Genomic DNA, 16,832 nt, shown 5'->3' on the forward strand with positions numbered 1-16,832 from the left:
AAGATAATTAAATTTAGGGGGCCTTTGTGAAAGCTTTTTTATTCAAATTTTAAATATTTTTTAAACATTTCAATGTAGTAAAACAAGCCAGGAAATTGACAAGTTTTGCAATAGCTGCCATTTGCTTTTTTTTAGGTATTTTTCAAAAACCTATCGTGATGTTCTCAAATTCATTGTAATTTAAGAATTTTCTCTTTTCATGGATGTCGGAAATAGCCACGAGTCTGCACAACGCTTCGCGCAAACCAGGATTCGCCGCGAGGCACATGGTTTGAATAGGGCTATAGCCGCCATTTTTAATTTGTTGTTAGACAAAAATATTTTCCTACACGAATGTGTGTGTAGTAAAGTGCTAAAGCTCCATGTAATAAAACCAATCCGACTTAAGCAGGGAGATGCCCTGTCTCGGCTACTTTTTAATTTGGTCCTAGAATATATTGTACGAATGGCAGCAGGGGTAATTCAGAGGGTGTGGAGTCAAATGGAAATATTAAGATATTAGGGTATGAAGATGATCTAAACATCATTAGCGATAGGAAAGAATCTGTAACAGCAAATGCGAATGCGTTAATCGAGGCTAGTGAAGATGTATATCTAAGTATAAGTGAAGACAAAACTAAATACCTGGTTACTACTAGAATGTCAACAGCAGTAGATCAGGAAATGTTAAGAGTTGGAGACATGCAGTTTGAAAAAGTGAACACATTTAAGTATCTAGGCGTGGACATCACTTCGAGAAATGAGATTGAATCCGAACTGAAGAAGAGATTACGGGCGGGATATGCGTGCTACTTCTCACTGAATAGATTACTTTCATCACGGATATTGTCTAGGAATTTAAAGATTAGAATATACAAAACTATTATTCTACCAGTTATGCTGTATGGGTGTGAGACTTGGTCTCTCACTGTGCAAAATGAAAAGCCGTTTCGAGTATTTGAAAACAAAATTTTGAGGAAAATTTTCGGAGCAAAAAGGGATGACATTAGCGGAGAGTGGCGAAAACTGCATAACGAAGAGGTTCACGAACTCTATTCAAGCCCTGACATAATCAGTATTATTAAATCACGTAGGCTGCGATAGGCGGGTCACGTAGCTCGAATGGATGAGGGCAGGGCAGCGCACAGAGTACTGGTAGGGCACTTAGAGGGAAAATGTCGTGTGGGGAGACCGAGGCGTAGATGGGAGGACAATGTGAAGGCTGATTTGAGGAGCCTAGGTATTGAAGGTGAATGGAAGGAAACAGCCCAAGACAGGGACAGATGGCTAAAATACGTTGCTGCGGTAATGGACTCTCGAGCTCGGTATGACCAGTGAGTGAGTGAGTGAGTGAGTGTATATAAAAGCAGTTCTAGACTTCACCCATTTTCGTGCCCCTCGACCAGCAGTCCCCTTAAATCCATATTTTAGTTTCGTGTGCGAACAATTTCGTCAACACACGTTTGTTCACGTAAGTTACGTATAAATTACTGTTATGATTACCAGCAGATTAATGAATAGAGTTTGTCCAGTTGAACTGGCGACCGAATTTAGAAATAGCTTCATTGATTTGTTATGGTTTACTCAAAATTTCGTGGTACTTTTTGTTGTATTTGCTGCGTGTGGTTTGTGCTATTTTACAACGATCATGCAAAATTTACCTAAGAAGAAGGTGGCGTAAAATATTTTTAAAAATAACTTGTACCCTGCTCCATTAATCAGTTATTACTCCCGATTATTACCGAATTTTCTGTTTCGACTAGGTTCACGCATTCACAGTCGTCTGCAAAGCCCATTGTGATTAGTGGCATATTTGATCAGCACATTACGTTGTAAACCTTAGCTCCATAAACACTGCATGCGTTCTCAATGCTGGATAAGATATGCTACTTGCTGAGAATCTGTGTACAGGGTGTCCCATAAATTTTTCGAAAAACTTCTAGGGGAGGTGGAGCTCATCTAAGGATTGAGAATTGCATAGCAACCTATGGGCACCAACATCGTCGTACACCGATAGGTGGTGCTGTAGACGAGAGTACAGGAGGGTAACCTCGCTAGGTGGTGCTGGAGGTGAACTTGAGGATTTCGTCATTCGATTGTTAGTCAGCATACGAGGAGCTTGCAGACATCCACTTAATGTATAGAATGGATGAGCGCAATGGACGATCCGCTGGACGCATTTATCGAGAACTATCCGGAGACAGACATCAAGCGCCCCACAGTTTGTTTGCACGTCTGCATCGAAATTTGTGCGAATATGGGCCATTAAGAAGTGGCAGGACTATAGTTGGAGCCACAAACGATGGCGGTCGAGTTTAGGCTCGTTCTTTACACATACGTCACGTGTTCTGTGAGAGCCAATGATCGTTCAGTTGTGTTTTGAGCGTTCTGGTGTGAATGTCGTACCAAATACGAGCATTAAACGTGATCATAGCGAGTTATTTAGTTAATTCTTATTTCATTTATTGCGAGCTGTCATGGCCAATAGTCGTGACAAGTGACAAATTCTGCACATGCACATGCTACGGTCGTAGGTTCGAATCCTGCCTCGGGCATGCATGTGTGTGTCGTTCTTTGGTTAGTTAGGTTTAAGTAGTTCTAAGTACTAGGGGACTGATGACCTCCGATGTTAAGTCCCATAGTGCTCAGAGCCATTTGACCCATTTTTTGCACATGCACAAGCAAAAAGTATATGTGTGAGCGTACCGCAACTATCGCTTGGAACCGGCAACGGTGCAATATCCGTCTTATTCTCGACCTGCGCGAACTGTCGTCGTTAGTGGATAGGACTATATCGAGAGCAGGCCACTATCGGCGCTTTCGGTCGTTAGGCAAGAAATGTTTTGGGTGCCATGGAAATTAATCCAAGCACCAGCATACGTGCCGTTGCCTCGAACCTAAGAACTTTTCGTTGCAGTGCCTAGCATGTTTTGAGGGTCGAGTTCTTAAACGCCTTTCAACTCCAAAGGGTGTTGTTATTGTGCCCCGATGGCCATCCTGCAGCTGTGCATTTTTCACAGTGGTTTGTGCAACAAAATGGCCGAGATGTGCATTCCCCAACTTATGTGTTGTTCACTGATGAGGCCACATTCGCTAGGGAGGGCGTATTTATTCACCACAATGAGCATTTGTGGGCAGCAGAAAATCCCAACGGTGTGCGGTACCACATGGCACAACATCGCTTCACAGTTAATGTATGGATGGGTTTGGTTAGTAACTGCTTAGTCGGGCCGAACATTTCACCATCCCGCTTGACCACTGTGAATTACCAGACCTCCCTGAAAAAGGTTCTTCCCGACTTGCTTGAAGATGTTCCAGCAAATGTGAACCGCAGCATGTGGTTTCAACATGATGGGGCGCCTGCTCATTTTAGACTGGCTGTTAGTAGGCATTTGAACACGTCATTTTCGGAGGTGCACTGGGTTTATCGAGCCTTGATTTCTTTCTGAGGGGAGCCACGAAATCTCTCATGTATTGCGTTCCTATGGAGTCTGAAATTGATCTTGTCGGAAGAATCGTCTGCACAGCCGCTTCAATCAGAGAGATTCCCGGTGTCTTCGAGCGTGTCCAGCAGTCAACGCTCCGTCAGTGTCGGGTGTACGTGCCGTCTGGTAGTACAAACTTCGAGCATTTGTTGTAACATTACAGCTGTATTCATGTCGTAGGCCATGTGTACTTATTACGTCCAACGTATATGATTTCTGGGGCACCCTGCATATGAATAAGTTTTACTATCTGAAACGTAAATGATTTAATCAATTATCTAAAACACTTGACTTTTAATGGTGTAATATTAAAAAAAAACTGTATAACCAAAGCATGCATCTCGATCGTTTAAAACGGTTAATATTTTTTCCGCAGTAATGCTCTAACTGAACCGTTGGTAAAGGAGATGATGTATTATTTCAGGGAAAAACAAAGCAACTGACTGAAATCGAGGAGAAGTGGGTCACTGAATGGTGATGCTTTAAAGATGAGTTTTGGTTGTGCATTCCAGTTCAAGACTGGGTTTTAAGCAACCAACAACGCCTTCATATTTTCACATTCTCCCACTCGTATGCCCAAACTATTAGGCTAGCAAGAAAAATGAAAGGGACCTTTTTGTTGGAAATATAAGGTATTTGAATTTTGTACTTACATACATTATCGCTTGAGGCCGTAGTTTTCGAACTATTCAAGAAAAACGTACAAGAGTGACCTTCAAACGCGTTTTTCTTGCATAACTCGAAAACGTTGTCTCCAGCGAAAACGTATTCTAATACAAAATTCAACTGCATTAAATTTCTTACAATAAGGCCCTGTTAATTTTTTTCTGTAGGACTAATAGTTTCCACTTAGTGAGAGTGAGAATATGAAAATGTCACGTGTCGTTTTTGAAGATGCGGATTGCATAAAACCGATGGGTAGGGGCAGCTAAATTGCCATACATGTTGTGTGTTTTTGTGTGTGTGTATGTTAAAGCAATACTGTGTGTAAAAGTCAAAGTAATGTAGGCCTACACAATAGACTAAAATTTGTCACTACTTTATGTCACGAATATAGGTGGACGTTTACTTTGTATAGCAAACTTACTATCTTGCTGCATGCATTCAATGTCAAAATGTCACCCATAAATGTTATGTGAATTATTTTGGGGAGATACGTGAAATGTCAGAAATGAACAATATAAAATACACAGTATGATTCTCCACATACTGTCGCGCGATTTTCACCCCAAGTTATACATATGCAGAAGTTTAAATTATAATGTTGATAACTTACTGTAACTATGAAGGCTAATTAACTTATGATGAAATCAATCCGATAGTATTCAATTCTGATCAATTGATAGAAAGGTTGTAGCACCAAAAATGTGTTAAACCAGCCGGCCGAAGTGGCCGCGCGGTTCTGGCGCTGCAGTCTGGAACCGCGAGACCGCTACGGTCGCAGGTTCGAGTCCTGCCTCGGGCATGGATGTGTGTGATGTCCTTAGGTTAGTTAGGTTTAACTAGTTCTAAGTTCTAGGGGACTAATGACCTCAGCAGTTGAGTCCCATAGTGCTCAGAGCCATTTTTTTGTGTTAAACCAAAAATGTGAACACAGACTGAAAACATCCCATGTCGAACGGATATAAAAAGAATAATAATAACGATAATAACGATAGAGCCCACTGTAAAGACACGAGATACATTTTAGGACCAAAATTTACGATGTACCTGTGAATTAAGTAACAAAAAGAATCAAAGTATTGTTATCGACGAGTATTTCACGAAATTTTAATGTTAAAACCTAATATTTCAACATACTGATTATATCAGATATATTGTAATGATTTGCCAACTCAAAATTTGAGAGCAGTTTCATAGAAGCAAAGAAATTTCAATGGTGATCTACATTAAGTTCAATTTGAGCAATGAATTAATTGATCTGGTAATTGTTGCATGTTACGCAAGGACCTGTGGCGGTAGCCACACTGTTGTGTGTGTGTGTGTGTGTGTGTGTGTGTGTGTGTGTATGTATGTGTGTCCTGCCAGTTTCCGACAGTTAGTTTTATGACTGTATCCCGTTGACCTTTTGCTACTTTTGTGTTGGCCCTGAATGACATTTTTATGTATGTTTCGTAGAAATAAAACAGTGGAAGAGCAACTCGAACGTGTTAATTACATCATTTTAATAATTAGTACTCCATAAAACTGTTAACATGTCTACTGAACTAACAGGCACGCATCGTAATGGATGAACTTACTGCACAGTTACATCCCCCATTCACCGAGAAACTACTACAAAAGTTAAATATTCAAGTCTTAATCCTAAGGAGCGAAACATTATAAGATGTTCTACATGGTAGCACCCCACTGGCGTATAAGACACATAACAATGATAAAACAACGTGAAACTCACATAAAGGTCCTTCTTTGAGATGTTGTTCAAATCACGCGTCACATGGCCTGAATGTCGCTTTTGTCGCAGGAAGGGAGCAAGGAAGATTAGAGTTCAACATCCCGTCGACGACGACATCATTAACGTAGGGGCACAAATTCTGGTTAGGGAAGGAAATCACCCGTCTCCTTGCAAAGGAACCATCCCATCAAATGCTCTGGTCGATGTAGGTAAATCAAGGAGAACCGGATGACCGGACAGGGATTTGACCCATGTCCTCTCTAATATGAGTCCAATGTACTAGCCACTGCGCCACTCCGTTTGGTCGTCGGGTATGTCCAAATGTTCAAATGTGTGTGAAATCTTATGGGACTTAACTGCTAAGGTCATCAGTCTCTAAGCTTACACACTACTTAACCTAAATTATCCTAAGGACAAACACACACACCCATGCCCGAGGGAGGACTCGAACCTCCGCCGGGATGTCGGTCGGGTAACGGCTCCGATACCTAGTGCACCAAACCGAGTCCTACGTTAAGGATTCCACTCACTTCGTGTCTCTCCTAAAGGAAATGCATGTTACGGACCAAGATCTGATGGTTAGTATCGACGTCAAATCCCTATACACGAATGTCCCAGTGTCAGATACTGTGAACATCCTAGAAGAACGCGTGGCACCTGATATATGTGAGCTTGTGCGCCACTGTCTGACGACCACCTATTTCAAGTGGAGAGGTCAATTTTATGAACAAACTGACGGTGTAACTATGGGCTCACCCCTATCGCCTATCGCAGCAGAAATTTTCATGGAGGCATTTGAGGAAACAGCCCTCCAGTCCGCACCATTACGCCCAAATTGTTGGCTTCGCTATGTCGATGATACTTTCGTCATGTGGCCCCACGGAGAAGAGGAGTTACAGAACTTCCACAAGCACCTTAACCAACAGCATAGGAAAATTCAGTTTACAATGGAAACAGAGAAGAATGGGGTGCTGCCTTTTCTCGACGTGGAAGTTTATCGAAAACCTGATGGTAAACTTGGCCACAAAGTGTACAGGAAACCAACCAATACGGACAGGTACCTTCACGCCTCCTCCCACCATCACCCCACGCAGAAGAAGTCCGCCCTGCACACGCTAACGAAGAGAGCGTATAGGATAAGCGACGAAGAACATCTGAAGACAGAACTTGAACGCCTCAGGTCCATCTTCGGAACTAATGGCTATGGGAAGCAGATGATAGACAGCACCATGTCGACAAGGGAGAAGACTAATAGGGAAGAGGAGAAGGAGGCACAGAGCATTGCTGTGTTACCATATGTACAAGGGGTCACCGAACGTATTGGCAAAATTCTACGAAAAGCCGACATCAAACCAATTTTCCGAAGCAGAAACAAAATATCAGACATGCTCGGTTCTACCAAGGATGCAGTTGACAAACTAAACACAGCTGGCGTGTATGAAATTGGTTGTGCGTGTGGATTAGTCTACATAGGTGAGACGGGACGTCCGATTAGCACAAGGCTCTCGGAACATGAAAGATATATCCGCCTGAAACAACACACTAAGTCAGCAGTGGCGGAACACCGAGACGAGTGCGGGAAACCAATATTTTTTCAAGAAGCCCGCGTCCTGGCGAAACAGCCTCTCACTTTCAAAAGAAAGATTAGAGAGGCGATAGAAATAGCCAAAAGACCCGCCAACATGAATAGAGAGGACGGGTACAAGCTTCCGAGGTCTTGGCTGCCTGCAATAGCAGGGCTACGGAGCGGCGGCAGAGCCGTGGCGGCCCATGCAGACACGCGGAGAGCCGCAGTAGTGGTCGCGAGCACACAAAGCAATGGCACGCCGCAGCCGGCTTCTGGACAGCATGGAAACAGTGTGACGTCACAGCCATCACCTATTCGCTATTCGTCCGTCTCCACCAATGGGGTGGATTAATATAAAGACCAATAGAAAACAGCTATTTCAGCCAATGACAGATAATAAAGGAAACACCAATAAACGCATACCTTTCACCCCTCCTCCTCCTCCTTTTACAGCCAATCAAGTAACGACACGGTTTTCTCGTGCAGCTATTTAAGGAATCAAGTGTGTTCATTTAGCAGTTAACGTAAGGCCCTGATGAAGGCTAGCTGCAACGCTGGCCGAAACGTTGGCGCATTTTAAATTATGACGATGCGGTCTGATACCCTGAAGAATTTTATTGAAGGAGTATTGAATATTGATTTAGTGATTTTGCTCCACTGTGGCTTGTGGCACTGCACCGTTGGAACATTACAGCCACACGTCCACTACTTAACACTGTGTGCTCTCTCAACTGACTGCTCAAATGTACACCTGTTGTGCACAGGTGTTATTTTAGCTGCCCCTGTAGTTACTACGCAGACGTCACTTGTATGCTGGGAGTAAAATTAGTCTCGGAACTTTTTAGACGGACTGTGTACCCATAGGAACACATAAAATAATATTTAAAAGCCAATACTTTAACCATTGTTTTCTTTCTTTTGCGTTCCAAATAACTTAAGAAGCGTAACTGACTGACCATTCATACAATATAACACAGGTGTTTGCATACAGGTATTAAAACCTTTAAAACATAAAACTGAATGAAAAGTCCAATAGTCCCGCGATGGCTGTATTTGTTGAAGTCAGTTAGAGAGTCGCACAACCGGTTTCGAAACTTTCAAGTTGCATCTTGTGGTGTGTATCCGTACAGAAACTTTAATAAGTAAATGCTTTGTTAATGGGGAAATGAAGTTATTTGATATATTTCAAAGTACTGAGAGAACAGATTTAAATGAGGAATAAAATATTATACATCTTGTATACAAAGAACGGGTCTACTATAATAAATAAGATCTGTAATTTCGTACGAAAAGATGGTTACTTACAAAGCTATGTCATATGGTATATGAAACTTTCACAGAATGCCGCATAGGAACACTTGGCATAGCTAGGCAAAGTTCTCAGCCTTATTCCATTAGTAGAAACCGTCGTCAATGATGAATATGCTCTCTATGAAAGCGAAGAAATGGAATTAGAAATCAGAAACTGATCCTTGGGTGAAAAACAGCGAAGCAGCAAAGAAAATGAAAAAGAGGTGGGGACAGTCCCATGTAATGTGGAACAACTGACAAAAACGGAACTGACGTGTATTGAAATCACGATGAACTTTCGTCACTTGACCGATTAAAATATGTTCCAGTGGGCCTATGCCAAGCAACGGATGATACTCCTCGTTAATGTTATTTAGGAAAATATTCGGTGTTGGAGTGACTGAAGAATACAATTAAAGTTAATGATGAAAACTAATAAAATTAATGTACAAAAATACATTGGCGAAAATAATTTTTAACATGTTTTGGGGGCCACCAGTGATAGAAAGGAAGAAGATTACGCTGAAATTCAAACTTACCGAAAGCCGACACGTCTCTGCATCTGTTATCAACACAACAGTAAACTTAGGAGCGAGTGCAGTGGCTACCCTCTGGGTACTGAGATTGTTAAGAAACCAACTAACGCGGGCGACACGGTACATAAAGAGAAGCGCACTGCTAGTGTTCTGCTGAAGAAATGCGGTCGCCAAGCGAACTATTAGACTCGGCTATTCGCATTCTATAAGAATACAATGTAAGTGATAAAAAATATAATAATGTTAATAAGGCGGATTTTTTTAAAAAATTCTTGCAACTCATTTCTGTAACATTAACACAGAGTGTACAATGTATGAATCAGAATGACCTACACGTGGACCGGCAGTGAAAGTAAACCTGAATATTAACAGAAAACAAAAAACCTGCAATAGGCTACCCAACTAGTTAGGTGCTGAGACCCCTTATTCAAAAATTGAAATAGTCAAAGTTGCCAATAAAGCTCGGTGTCTTAATTCCGTTTGGCTGTTGACAGTATTATCACGGGACTGTCTCATGGACTTTATTATATCTTCATTATATCTCCTCAAGCATATTTAAAACACAGTCCTTGCTATCTTTATGCAATATCTCCAAGTTATTGTGGAGGTCTGAAACAGAATGTTGATTATCGTGTAAGTCAGATATTAGTGCGGATTTCGAACTGTACAAACTGAGATGTTCTTTAAGTGAATGTTGAAACCTGTACCAATTTGCCCATTGTACCTCTGAGAACAGTCATTACAGGAAATTGAATAAACCCCTGTGTTCTTATATGGGTTATTATTATCATCTGTAACTTGAAAAACAACTGTATTTTTATTCTTCAATAGTGCTAATATTTTCGCCATTCAAAACAGTTCTTTTACCTCTTTTTTAGAAAAAACTTTAATTCAAACACCAACATTATCAATATTACATTAACCCACTATCTAACACACTAGTGGGTCGTATTTTTACAATACAATTATTAGCAGCGTATTAACTATTACAACAAGTGTTAGATTCTCTACTGCTACAGGAAATATAAGCTATTCCATGGGTAACAGCATTTTTACTACTCCTGCAGCGTCACAGGTGTGCCAGAAGATGTATTAACCTACTTTTGTCGGGCCATGCCCACCGAGCTAATCCCAGTGGGCGTGCCCCTGGCGCTGGGCTGGCCATGAACTTGAACTGCTGCAGGTACTACTACTGATAAGGAAGAAAAACCACATCCTACTTGAAAAACTAAGCTACTACGGGTCATAATCGGTGTGCATTGTCAAGTTCGGTTGGGTGTCGCACCTTCCCCCTATTCCAGGACGTGGGGTTCCCGACCGTCACGGCGACCGTCCAGTACGCGCCCCGGCGGAATGGGATAGGTGCGGGGAATGTTATGCTATCTCCTACCAATTATTAGTTGTCCCTTCTGTATTCTCGTAGGACCTTTGATGAGACATCGCTGGCGAGACTGTCGATAATTCTAAAGTTATTCTGGTCTCTGATCAGGTGGTAAGTGTAACTGAATCCGGCGGCCACATCGTCAAACAGGGGACACTCATAGACCACGTCTGGAGTGCCTTCCTCAGCACCACAGTCACACGAGAGGGCAGCCCGCTTCCCGAACCGATAAAGATATGTCGGATACTGCACATGTCCCGGGAGGAAGTGCAGTAGCCCTTTACTTGGCTTGAAATGTTTGAGTTGATATTAGGTAGCAGCTGGTGAGTCCTTCGTCCAGTATCATCGTTGTCGCAGTATTATTGACAAAGTTCTTCCCCCTTCTTTTGATCGCAAACTTGTCCCCTACTTGAACTCTCAAAATTTGTTCAGTCTTGTCGAATTCGCCTTCCTTAACCCAGTACCATGGTGCCTGTTCCTTATTTTCATGTCCAAGTGACAAAACCCTATCAGTACCAGAAATGCCGCCCCCCCTCCCCCCCCCCCCCAGGAGATGTTCTGTAAGCCCCACTGAACGCAGGAGCATGTTACTCTGCACCCTCGTCAAGGTCACGGCAGGCATGACCCTCGTGAGCCTGTGTGCCCAAACTCCTGACCCGCAAACCACTATGGAGGTTAGAATAGTGTTGTGCTACAACTTAATTAACTCTGTGGGTAGGTAGATCCTTTTATGCCAAATCGCAATTAAGTTATTTAGTACTTCTAACGACCTCTGGCCCAATGTGTCGATATGATACGCGAAACTCCATTTTTCCTTAGTGATAACATCCAAGTATCGGGCCTCTCGTCACTAAATAAATGGTGTGCCCTCGATTCGAACTGTTGGGTTCGTGGCTAGCTGACCCTTTAACAACGGGTAGGTTGACTTGTTGGGTGCTACCCTGAGTTTGGTTTTTGGCGCCATTGTGTCAAGATGGTCATTGCCCTCTCTACCTTGGGTTATAGATCTTGAAGGCTGCGGCCTCCTACCAGCAGGAGAAGGTCGTCCGCGTAGGCTATCGCCTCTAGCACATCTGCACTGCTCTCCAAGCTGTCCAGGAGAGACTCCATGTTTATATCACAAAAGAGAGGGCCCAGGACAGAGCCCTGTGGACACTCCTTCGGAATTTTTTTCTCACACTCCCGCTAGAGGACGGTAGTCAGACCTCCCTTCCCACACAATAGCTTATAAGACAGCCATATAGCGGCCCTGGACACTCTTTCTCCCGCAGGCAGGAGAAAGCGAAGGCCACCACAGGTTGTCAAAGGCGCCACTGATGTTCACCATGGTGCCAACTATGTACTTGTGTGGGGACGACCCACAAACCACGGCCGCCAGGGTAATTGCGTCAGACGCAGGTCGCCCCGATCGAAAGCCGAATTGCCTGTCGCTCGTCCCACACAGTACTCGATGCGCTGTCAGTCTGTCAGCCAGCAATCGCTCTAGCAATTTACCCAGCAGGTCCAAAAGACAAACTGGACTGTAGGATTTAACTTCTTTCGGGTCTTTTCATGGCTCTTCTTGATAATGACAACATTAGCCTGCTTCCAGAGGGAAGGGAACATACTTAATCGTAATGCCTCATTTTATATCATTGTAGATGTGTTACTAGTTGAGGAGCGAGGTATTGTACCACCTTCGCCACAATGCTGTCTGGTCCTAGGGCCTTGACTTTCTTTAAAGATTTTATGTGAGTAGTCACCTCTTCCTCAGAGGACAGGTTTATTTAATGAAAACTGTTTCATACATTTATGTTCTTATTTATACACAGTGTATGTTTCTTCTTCGTCCACGGAAATTAGACTTTTCGCGTTCAGATATCTGGCCTGTTTTGTGGAAGAATGCACATGGAAAGAAAACACGTCGATATGAAGCAGTTGCAGTGCGTCTCAGAAACAGATCAAATAATAAAACGAAGATTAAGAAGGTCCAAATCCATGTCCCAGTGCCGCAATCAACGGTAACGTCAGAAGTTCCTTCCTGAGAGAAACGTTGATGTTCCATTTAGTCCCGTCCCATATGTTCCGTTGATGGCCAATGTGAAAGCCACCGTTAGAAATGCATTGTGGAATGTTTAGACGTTCCATCATGTGTGATCGTCCTTAACCTTAGTGTGCATCTCAAATCGCTTACCTCAGTCACACGACGTGCAATCTTGGTAGCAATCTGCGGTTGTTTGCTGATGATGCTGGGGTGTACGGTAAGGTGTCAATGTTGGGAGACTGTAGAAGGATACAAGATGGCTTAGACAAAATTTATAGTTGTTGTGGTGAATGGCAGCAGCTTTAAACGTAGAAAAATGTAAGTTACTGCGGATTGGTTTAAACCCGTGATGTCGTGCTTGGTACAGTCACGTCGTTTAAATATCTGGGCATAATGTCGCAAAGCGATATGAAATGGAACGAGCTTGTGAGGATTGTGGTGGGGAAGGCGAATGGTCGACTTAGGTTTATTGGGAGAATTCTAGGAAATTGTTGTTCATCTGCAAAGCAGACCACATATAAGAGTGCTACTCGAGTGTTGGGGATCCGTACGAGGTCGGATTAAAGGAAGACATCGAAGCAGTTCAGAGGCCGTCTACCAGATTTGTTGCTGGTAGGTTTGAACAACAAGCAAGTATTACGGAGATTCTTGGGGAACTCAAGTGGGAATTCCTGGAGGAAAGGCGTCTTTCGTTAGGAGGAACAGCATTGAGAAAATGTAGAGAAGCGGTATTTTAAGCTAACTGCAGAACGATTCTGTGGCCTCCAACATATATTGCGCGTAATGGCAACGAAGATAAGATACGAGAATTTAGGGCTCATTCGGAGGCGTGTAGACAGTCCCTTTTCCCTCTGTTTGCGAGTGGAAGAGGAAAGGAAATGACTAATAGTGGTACGGGGTACCCTCCGCTATGTGCCGTACGGTGATCTGCGGAGTGCCTATGTAGATGTAGATGTAGATCTCTACACGAGATAAACGATGCTGACAGCGCAATGATCGTACGTTTTCACTCGAGTACGGGTTGTCTGTGGCGTACACTAGTGTGTACGAAAAACTATGTTTCCCAGAATAATTAGTAGGGCCACGGACGCACAAAGTGTCCGGCAGTCTGACGGCGGGGACGGGACCGTGGCAACAGCCCCTAGGGGGAAGGGGGGAGGGGAGGGGGCGGTGAAAATAGTCCGTGTGGCGCGGGGCGACGCAGTGTGCAGTGTGCGCGCAGGACCGCCGGACAGCGCGCCGCACGCCGCACGCCGCACGCCCACCGGCAGTGCTTCCGCGCCCGCGCCCGCGCCCGTGGCTTCGCGAGTGCTCCGTCGTGCTTGTGTGTGGAATGTGCAACACCCATGCCCAGTGACAGCACCGCCGGCAGGAGCGGCGCTGCGCCCGTGACGGCGACGGTAACCGTCACGACCAAGACGTCGACGACGCACGCAGTGGCCGCCAAGAGGACCCGCAGCGCAGCCACGTTCATGTCCACCGCCAAGACGACGCGCGCAGGTACGGCAAGCCAGCAACAAGGGCTTCCCAGGCCGCTCACTGCCGGGTGGCAGCCGCCCTCCGCCTTCTAGCGAATACGTCATCAAATGCGCGACCCTAAGATTACAGGACTAGAGCGGAATTCCCGGGGAATCGACTAAAAGCAGGTGGCGCATCACATCTCGCAAGTTTGCAATAAAGCCGTGTTTGAGAACAGGGAAGAGCTGCTGATAAACAAGGCTTTTTCAGCTACCGATTTGGATAATCTCATCATCTTCGGGTATCATCCAATTATTTACAACAGCATGTAAGACAACGTTCTCTCCGTGCGTAGTAGTGTGCAGAGTGCAATCATCACAGAAGGATGGAACCTCATTATGACAGTGTACAAAGATTAATAAATTATATTAATGCATAGCTATGTAAATGTCGTTATGCCTTGATAAAACACGAAATTTTCTGCTTTAGCACTTGAACATGTTAAGGTGAAGTTTTACCACCGTTAGAGGGTTCATTTGTTCTCTTAGCAAAACACACTGATGTTTATGTGGCTGTCTGACATCTGCAGGACAGCTGACATTTTCCTCCATTTTCTGATTTTTTGTTAGTTCCGTTTTTTCAGGCATCTACATATGTGTAAGTTGTTCTTCATAACGCGCACTGTGCACCTGTTTATCAGATATTCACTTTTTCTGCCACATAAACTTTAGTGCATAGTATTAAGAGAATAAAAGCGCCCACTGATGATGTTGAAACTCCACTGAAACATGTTTGGGTGTTAAAGAAGAGGAATTTGTGCTTGTTCAAGGCAGAACCACGTTTCCGTCATTATACGGGATGATTATGGAATGTATTCGCTAATTGCAAATAGGATTGTACACCAGCTATGCGACTTACTGGTAACGTATGTAAATTTGTGCCGGACCGGAACTCGGAATTTCCGCTTTACGCGAGCGGGCGCGTTAACCACTTTGACTATCCGTGCACGACTCACAGGCAGATCCAAACCTCCTTATGTCCTAGTGCCTATGTCCCATAGGGCTCGCTTACAAATCGCATGATTCCCGCACTGGGAGAGATATTGGTTTTGTCCATCAAATTACCTTGCTTTGCCATGAAATACAGTGGGGCAGCGTCTGTATTTTGCAGAGTCTGTACAGTTAGATGCAATGTTCCTTCGGACATGCATGCATGCATGCGTGATGTCCTACGGTATACAGGGTGAGTTTTTTGTCTTGAGATAACGAAATATCTGAAAAAGTACGCACCAGATTAAAAAACGGCAAAATACGTGTTCAATATTTTAAAAAAGTAGGGTCTGGTGATACTAATGTTGACTCCTCCCTGCCTCACGCCAAGACAGCCATGCGAAAGAGGTGGGAAACTTTGAGATGTTAAATAGGAACACTCTATTTTTCATTGTAGATTGGGACTGTGCAAAAACTGCGGTTGCTCGACACAATACAAATTATTGGAACGTGGAAAACACACATTGGTTACTCCACATTGAACATCAGCATCCGTGGAATGTGACTGTTTGGTATCGAACAAATGGTGATAAGACTACTGGTCCATTCTTTATCGAAGACAGTGGTGATAAATATCGAAAATTCTTGGAGAGTGATCTTCCAGTATTGCTTGTAGGTCTTTCCTTAGACTTGCTACAGACAATGATTTCAACATGATGGGTCCCAGGACATCACGTGTACAACCGTCGGTGAATCGGAAAAGGCGGTCCATTGTCTTGGCCTGCAAGATCGCCAGATCTTACTTCTCTTCTGTTTGAAGAGTGAAGCTTATAATGCAATGCCAACAATGCGCGATAACATGGTCCAGCGTATCACCAAAGCATGTAGTAGATTACAGCGGAAACGTAAGCGCACCGATGTGGGCAGCGACATGTTTGAGCACTTACTGTGAAATAATTCTTACAAAACAAGCACCCCATTAGTGAGAGATGAGAGGACTCGCCTCAAACGAGCACCCCGCTGGTGAGAGGTGAGAGGACACACTTCAAACGAGATTTTTTCACAATTATTGATTACGTCTGCCTTTTTTTTCTCTTGATATAGAGAATTTTTCTCGAAATAATACCGTTTTGGAATTAAATTTGTATATTACAGCGCCATCTGTCAAACGACGACAAAAATGTTACAAAGGTTAGTGTCTTTTCCATTACAATCCGAATTTAAAATAAAAATGGGATGTTCATATTTGAGATTTCAAAGTTGCCACTTTCCCTGGGGGAGGGGTAGGGGTGCCAATTTTGGTATCATCGGATAAAATGTTTAAAAATATTGAATAATATTTTTCAGTTTTTTAATCCGACGCGTAGTTTTTGAGATACTTCGTTGTCTCAAGATGAAAAGCTCACCATATATATTGGAAAGAAAACATGAACCAAAAGAAAGCTTCAGTCACAAGATGAATATATTAATGCATTTTACTGTTGACTATACGTGGTGATTCAGTTGTCTCTTTTCGAGTAATGCACCTCCACCCACATTCATCCCTGACCAATCAGGATTTCTAGTATGTTATTCATGGCACGCCCTCCTACCACTGTACAAAAATTTCGGACGACACGGACTATTCAAGATATTTGGCCTTTTTTAGCCTTTGTTATTGAGCCGTTACGCCACCAGCATAATCGGCTACTTCTTTAACATTTTTAATTTAAACGTGTCCGCGAGGGCA

At 43.5% G+C, this 16,832-nt stretch overlaps 1 protein-coding gene across 1 annotated transcript in view; it reads left to right on the plus strand.

The window, feature by feature from the left end:
* Positions 1-16,832, plus strand: part of LOC124788949 — a 457,931-nt gene that overhangs the window by 49,648 nt on the left and 391,451 nt on the right. The window contains exon 2 of the mRNA XM_047256236.1: positions 13,879-14,156. Coding sequence (XP_047112192.1) covers positions 13,879-14,156 — 278 coding nt within the window. The remainder of the gene's footprint in view (positions 1-13,878; positions 14,157-16,832) is intronic.

Source organism: Schistocerca piceifrons, chromosome 3 (assembly GCF_021461385.2).
Source record: "Schistocerca piceifrons isolate TAMUIC-IGC-003096 chromosome 3, iqSchPice1.1, whole genome shotgun sequence".
NCBI lineage: Eukaryota > Metazoa > Arthropoda > Insecta > Orthoptera > Acrididae > Schistocerca > Schistocerca piceifrons.